The sequence below is a fragment of the Cariama cristata genome, unplaced genomic scaffold (genome assembly GCF_000690535.1).
Source record: "Cariama cristata isolate BGI_N322 unplaced genomic scaffold, ASM69053v1 scaffold32350, whole genome shotgun sequence".
Lineage (NCBI taxonomy): Eukaryota > Metazoa > Chordata > Aves > Cariamiformes > Cariamidae > Cariama > Cariama cristata.
The window spans coordinates 1-7,077 of record NW_009594625.1 but is presented as its reverse complement, the minus strand read 5'-3'; the positions used below and the strand labels follow the sequence as shown (position 1 = coordinate 7,077).

The following is a 7,077-nucleotide window of genomic DNA, read 5'->3' as shown; positions in this document are numbered from 1 at the left end:
CCCCCCGAGCGTCACTCCCCCCCCCCCATCCCCCCCAAAAACCAGCTGCTACCTTGACCACCTCCTGGCCCAGGACGCCTCCGACCACGGCACAGACAGGAGCCATTTCGGAGAAGCAGTAGCTGGAAGGAAGGGAGAGAAATTCAACAGCAAAGCCCGGAGAAGTCGTGGCTCCCCCTCCCCAAAAAACAAAACCAAAAAAAAAAAAAAAACCACACCCAAAACACCTTCTTGGTCTCCCTAAAACACTGATGTTTCCCCATCTCCCCCAAAAAGCAGCCGGCGGTGACAGGGACACGACACCAGCGTGTCCCACCAGTGTGCTTCGTGCCACCCTGCTAAAAATAAGCGCCTCAAAATGCCGGCCCTGCGTGTCCGTCCCCCTGCCACGGCACATTCCCGCCATTCCTGGTGGGCAGCGTGTGGCAACATGTAGGCAGGGATGGGGAGTTCCTGGTGAACGTGTTGGGGGTGAGAGGGACCCTCCTGGGGTTGATACCAGGCTTTGGCGTCACCGTGAGGACACGTGCAGTGCGGACGGGGACGGGGGGGTTTCTCTACATCGCTGCAGTCCCAAGGTCCCAGTGGAGCCAGCTGGGATTGCTCGGGATCTTGCCGGCACAGTGAGCCGGTATCTGGCCCAGCGTCAAGCCCACAGCACCAAAGGCCTTGGGGAAGGCGGTGAACCTCCTCCACCAAGCCGTTAATCCCCGGTGAGGATGACCCAGAGGAAAAGCAAGGACACCCAGGGCAGGCGGCAGCTCAGGTCACTGCCATCGTCCTCCCGGTGAGATTCACGGTGAAATGAGTGTCGGGAGCTGCCACAGCTTCTCCGGCACCCAGCGACTCAGCGGGAAAGGAGCAATAATGGCTAAGGAGGCACCGGTGTTGTGCTCGGCTCCCCACCGCACCTGACGAATTCATCCGGCAGCAGGTCGGCACCGACCCCAAGCGCCTCCAGGACATCGTGGCGAATCTGGAGCAGCAGCTTTGAGTCCTCGGCGTAGTTTTGGGGTGAGGGATCCCGGCCGTTATCTGTCCGAAACTTCAACAGTACTGGGAGAGGGGGAGAGAGGGAGAGTCACCCAGTTGCCGGCACCGGGTGCTGGCACACAGCTGAGGGGTTGCTGGGAGCTTTGCCATATGGCTTTGCTGGCAATTTGGGAGAAGACAAGGGGAGCAGCAGCTCCCTGTCTCTTTTTTTAGGAGCTCCTCGGTTAAGCCTTCAACCTATCGGTGCCCCCAAAGCAATGGCAAAGTTGGCAAAGCTCATCTGGCTGGCCAGTACTCCCAGCTCTTCCTAAAGGAAGAGCCAGGCTCAGAAACGTCGCAGGGTGGCTTGGCTTTCCCCAGATGCCTCGGCAGGAGCCACCACCGGAGCCGAAAGCTTACGGCAAGGGAGAGACAAGTAAACGGGACCCAAGACGTGCGGCGAGGGCTGGCGGGGTGCTTCCGTACCAGGGAGAGGGCTGTTTCCAGTCGCCCAGGTATTTTTAGCTCCCTGTTGTTACGGTAAAGCTCACAAAAAAACCTCAAAGCCAACAACAAAAATAATCAAAAGCTCGTTTTCACCACAGGAAGCCAGTCACGCTCGCTTGCCGCGGCAAATCTCGTGGAGTGCACGCCTGGTTGGGTGACCGGACAAAGCCGAACTTCCCCAATGCCGGCAGGTCAGGAATTAAGAGGCAGGGACTTACCTTGGAGGAGGAAATAATCCGGGGTGGTGCGTTTCAACGCCGCCTTCGCCTTCTCACCACTCCAGTCCACGGCCAGGGCTTCCTTCAGCTGGCAGAAAACCACCCGCTGCAAGGGGAGAGGAGGTGTTGGTGGACGGAGGGGGTTCCTTCGCCACGAGGGTGGAGAGAAGCTTCCCCCCTCCCCTGGCAAGGCACCCCAGCATTGATCCCCCCAGCCCCGTCTCAATGGCACGAGGGTCCCTTTTGAGATGAGGTCAAGAAGCAAGCGGTGACGCTGAGGGCCGGGAAACAAAAGCCGCTTTCTCCTCCTCTTCATCACGGGGAAGACAACACACTGCCGCCCGTTTGTGGTGGCCAGCTCTCGCCTCCGTTGTCCCGCCCTCCCCGTTTACCTCAGCAAGGGGACCCTGGCATGGCAGCGGGGATGAGCATGAGAGCCGGGTGGCAGGAGCGGGAAAATAATCGGCTTTTTTCCACATAGGGCAGGAGGGAGAGGGGAGGAGAGCGGGATCGCCCTGATCTTCACACAAGGACCTTGGTGTCCGGACGCAAAACCCCTTGGGATGGCATCTCCACAGAGCTTAACCCAACGGGAGGACGTCTCAGCGACCCACTCTCCTAATTAAAACATTTTAAGGTAACACTAATAGCCCTTGGCGTCGGAGCTTAGGATGGGATGGGCTTTATACTGAGCGTAAACTCTGGAGTCTTTGGAAAAAACGGCTCCGAACCTTGGTGGTATTAAATGAGGGAGTCTGAAACACTCCCCGACGTGAAGCCCGCCTGCTCCGGCAGGGATACAGGGAAAGGCCTGGCAGAGCCCCAGCCCTCTTTCGGCACGCGGGCTCTGGCATCTCAGAGACAGATCTGGAGGAATTCGCCGTATCTGAACCCGTGGTGCTCGGAATCACTGCTCTCCCCCCCCCGCCCCCAAATCACAGGAGGGTGACAGCTGGTTCGATCGGCATCCGGGGAATATTCCCAGACCTTCCGAGGGGAAGCTGCACCCTCTAAGCGGTGGCGGGGGGCAGTGAAAGGGACACAAAAGGGCGTTAATCTGCTGGCTCAGCTCACATTCTCCTCATAGCCCAATAAAGTCGAGGGGATTTCCACTCCTCCGTTAAATTTCCAGCTGGGAGACCAAAACAATGCCCAGGCCGGAGGCATTTAAATGTGAAAAGGTTTTGCTTTGGAGCAGATTTCGTCCCCCCAAGACATGGAAAACCTTCAGGAGTCGCACTTAAAGGGAGCTCAGCTATCAGTTGACAGCAGCAACAATGCTGCTTTTATGGCCTGGCTGACAAACAAAAAGCTGGAGCCCCCCAGTTAAGGCTGTTACAACTCCCCTTCCCCCACCAAAACCAGTATAAAAGTGCTTTATACCAGTACAGCCACAGAAGACAGAAAAAAACCAAAACAGTGAGGTGGGAGCACCCAGAGTTTTGGGGGGAGGTGGGGTATCCCTCCCCAAAAAAACCCTCTCTGGGATGACTCGGCTTAAAGGAAGCACGGCGAGCGCTCACCTCTCAGCAAGGAGGGAACAGCAAAATCCAGCCAGCAAGATGCCAAAAGCTCACCCGGGAAGCCGGTAGAAGTCACCCTGCTGCAGCTAACACAGCTGAGCTGCCTGGATAACCCCTCTGGCTCTCCCTCTGCCAAACCGACAGGCGCTTTGGGTCTCGGAGGTCTCTGCAGGGTTGTTTTTTTCTTTTTCCACTCACCTTTTTCACCATGGTGGTCTCTGACGAGTCGAGTTTGGCTTTTTTGGTGTCCGGCCCATCTTCCATGCCTGGGCTGACTTTGGCGACCTTGGTTTTCTCTCTACGGAGGAAAAAAATTGAGCTCGCTTTGAGAATCCACAATCCTCATTCGTGCTGCACAGCGTCAAACAGTCTTTTATGACCCTTTAAAGATTTAAAATCTCCAGGGTCCTGAAAGCAGGCAGCCTCCCCAAGTGGGTGAAGGCAGCTGAAACACCAATGCCCGTCTTGCAGGGCCGGTTCTCCTCTCGCCATCCGCTCCCCGAGACCCCCAACTCACTCCACAAATTCATGTTCCCCAAGGTCAGCAAACATATAGCCGTGGTAGCCGAAAACGTCGCCAGTGAAGAACTTGACACTGTTCTTGTGGCAAATCTGGTCAATCTTCACCATAACATCCCGGGAGCAGCCAGTTAGGCAGACCTGCAGGTAGAAAGTTGAACGTTTACCCCGCTGCAGTAACCCCACGAGAAGGGAATTGGGGGGGGGGGGGGGGGAACGGCCCTGGGGGGGGGGGGGTGTGAAATCGTCCCTGCTTTCCTGGGGCAGCGGGGAAGGTTCCAGGTAGATTTGCTGTTTCATTCACAGTGGGGCGCAATGCTCAGGGGTAATTATCAATTTTCCCTTCCCATTCACATGGGTTAATTCCAACAGCCTCCACTCTGGGGATAATTAGGAGGTTAGGGGATACGGCATCCCGTTTCCAGATAATTTTGGTGGGAATTGGGGGGGTGAAGCTAAATACAGATATTTTTAAAACTCGGGGCCTGTCTATCCTGGGGGCTGAGCAGGATACGTACCCTGTGGGTAGCTCCCCACAGGGTCACCTTATTATAATTAGCGCTTTACGTTCCCCTCAACAGCTCCTACCACCCTGCGGTCAGGCAGGAAAGGCAAGAGCAGGCAGCTGACCCGCAGGAGCTACAAGACCTGGATGCATTCCTCCTCCCCTCGCTTTCAGAGCCGCTGATGGATTTTTCACCATCCGGCAGGAACACTGAATTGAGAAGCTGCGTTGGTTGGGGTTCCTACAACCACCAGCCCCATCACATCCTCCCCCCACCCCCCCAAAAAAAGAAGGCAGGTGCTGCCCGATGCGACCTACGGAGGAGACCAGAAGGGGAACAGATGCCGTTTGTGAAGTCAGGCAGCTCAACCTGTAACCGCAGCACGAAAACGCAGGCTGATAACAGGCAGGCAGCTGCCTGCAGCTCAAGGATAGACGCCCTCAGCGCTAACGCGATCAGAATAAAAGAGCAATTAGTGTGGAGACTTATTACTAAGTCAGCAAGCCCCTTCTCCTCCGACCTTTCTCTCCCCCCGCCGCACGTACTGCGTCGAACTGGGTGAAGAACTCTTCGGGCTTGCTCTCCACGCTCTCAGGATCAGCTTTTACGTCCACCATGGGATTGAGGTTCTGCGCCCGCTCCAGCGAGGCTTCAGCTCTGTTGCGGCCCAAGGAACCCACAGGGACGAGGAATTGAGCTCTTGTGTCCTCTTGGGAAACCTGAAACGGGAGAAAAATGGAGAGATGAGTCTTCCCATGGACTCAGGCAGGGTGGGAAACGCCCCCAGGGATCATTACAGTGGGTGCTGCACAAGCGGGAACTCATGCCTAGAAGGGAACAGCTAAGCGGTGCCATCCTCACTGCAGGAAAACTCATCGCGAGATAACCAGAGGAAAAAAAATCCCTGGTTATTTTGCACTGTTCTTCAATTCCCCACAGCTTTGCAACTTGCTTCTCCGAGCTCTTGAGCTCGCAGCTCCCTCTTGCGCCAGAGGAGACGCCGTGCCGTGACCTAGAGGCCACGCTCGTGTGAGTAACATGTTCAGCCAGCGACGTTTGCCGCAGGGCACAAAGCTCCGGATCGGGAATTAAAACCCACTACAGAGTCTGTTTAGGGGTTTCGGGGTCCACAAGTCTCACAGCAGGAGCTCTGAGCCCCACATCTGCTTCATGCACACCTGCCAGCCCCAGATAAACACGGGAAGGGGCTGTCCCGACAGAGACAGACGGGAGAAGGCTGGGTGGAGAGCTGCTAACGCCAAAGCCACACATCCCCAGAAATAAGCTGGCCTCTCATAGAGGGGTGCAGCACCTGAGGATGTCCAGAAAGAGACATGGGAGGCTGCAGTTCAGCCCCCAGCTGGAAAGCAGGCGGAGGAGCGCAGCCTGAGATTTCGCTGCCACGAGAACAACTGGAAACGCAAACTCTACATGCCCCAAAATGGAGTAATCTTACCCCAAAGATTATATTTATTCCAAAAAGCAGTGGGCAAGTTCTCCAGTATTGGCACCATACCGCACCAGGAGGGTTTGGGAGCTTTGCTAACCAAAGCTGCAAGCTGCTCACCTGCTGATGGTCCAGCATGGTCAAGCCTTTGACTCCTGCCAAGATGAGATTCTTTGCCACTTCTGCTCCGAGACCCTTCATCCCCACCAGGAGCACCCGGGAGGCTCGTAACCTGTGGCAGAAACACTCAGTCAACGTTAATGGCTCGGCTGGAGTGACTCCAAGGGGTTGAGGTGAAGGGGAATTGGCGTTTGGAAGGAAAACACAGTGGAGAAACACGGCTGGACAGGAAAGCTGCGCTCCTCAGAATCCCTGCCTGGGAAAAAGCAGGTTTAACACAATTTGGAAGTGAAGAGAGAAACATGCAGGCTGTCAGGAGCAGGTAATTCAGGAAAATTCACAGAAAAAGAGCATTTGCAGCTTTGGAAGAAGGAATAAGACCAAAGTCTTGCGCTGCTTTTCAGCGAACAGGGCGGGGGAGGTTGCAGATTCATTACAACGCAGGCTTTGGGGTTCCCAATAGCCCCCCCAAAAAGGGCTGAGGGCTGGAGTTGTGCTAGGATGTGGATAAATTATAATTAATGGTAAATGAATGCATTTTTGTGCATATTTATTCCAGCACAAAACTGCACGCAGGTTTCAAGCTTTCCGAACAACTCAGCAATGCATTTTCCTCACCTTTTATCATTTAGATATTTCTCCACAGGCACTTTGGAAGTCTGTTATTGATTAGTCTGTATCAGTTTTCTGACAAAATCAAGTTTAGTCAGCACCGAGCAATAATGCCAGCTGTTAAACAGAGAGACTCCTGCTTTTTTTGGCCTGTTTTCACACTCATTTTTATCTACATCCAGCAACATCATTGCATTCATCTTCACATTCTGGGGCTGTTCCATGTTCTCCTGAACAAACCCCATCGCATCTTCCTGGGGAACGCCCAAGAAATTCAAAATGGGCAGAAATTTGGATGGGTTGCAGAAAAGGACCACAAAAAATAACTGGAAAGCTGAAAACAAACAAAAAAAAAATCCCTTCTAGACAAAATAGGAGTTGAGCAAGAGGATTTCTAGCAGGGAAAGACCCAGGAACTGGCAGGTAGGAGCAGATGCTTTGCAGTTCCAGCTGGGAACGAACCAGAAGCCATTTATCTTTTCTTTTTTCTCCCATCTTCAATTCCAACAGGCACAAATTTCACCCAAATGTGCACTACAGCAAGTTTGGCTAAGCCCGAGTTTTGCAAGAGGTCAGGCAGACACCTCACAGATCCCCACAAGCCCCTATAGACCCCCTATATGCTTACGTACCCACCACCGACCCCTCTCTGA

At 54.4% G+C, this 7,077-nt stretch overlaps 1 protein-coding gene across 1 annotated transcript; it reads right to left on the bottom strand.

Moving 5' to 3' along the window:
• Nucleotides 1-52: 52 nt before the first annotated feature.
• Nucleotides 53-5,924, bottom strand: SAE1 (SUMO1 activating enzyme subunit 1; the record flags this gene model as incomplete). The annotated part of the gene is made up of 7 exons (XM_009698727.1): nt 53-122; nt 912-1,056; nt 1,698-1,803; nt 3,419-3,518; nt 3,738-3,880; nt 4,791-4,964; nt 5,813-5,924. Coding segments are annotated over 7 exons (850 nt in total), but the record flags the coding sequence as incomplete, so codon positions are not given.
• Nucleotides 5,925-7,077: the final 1,153 nt, after the last annotated feature.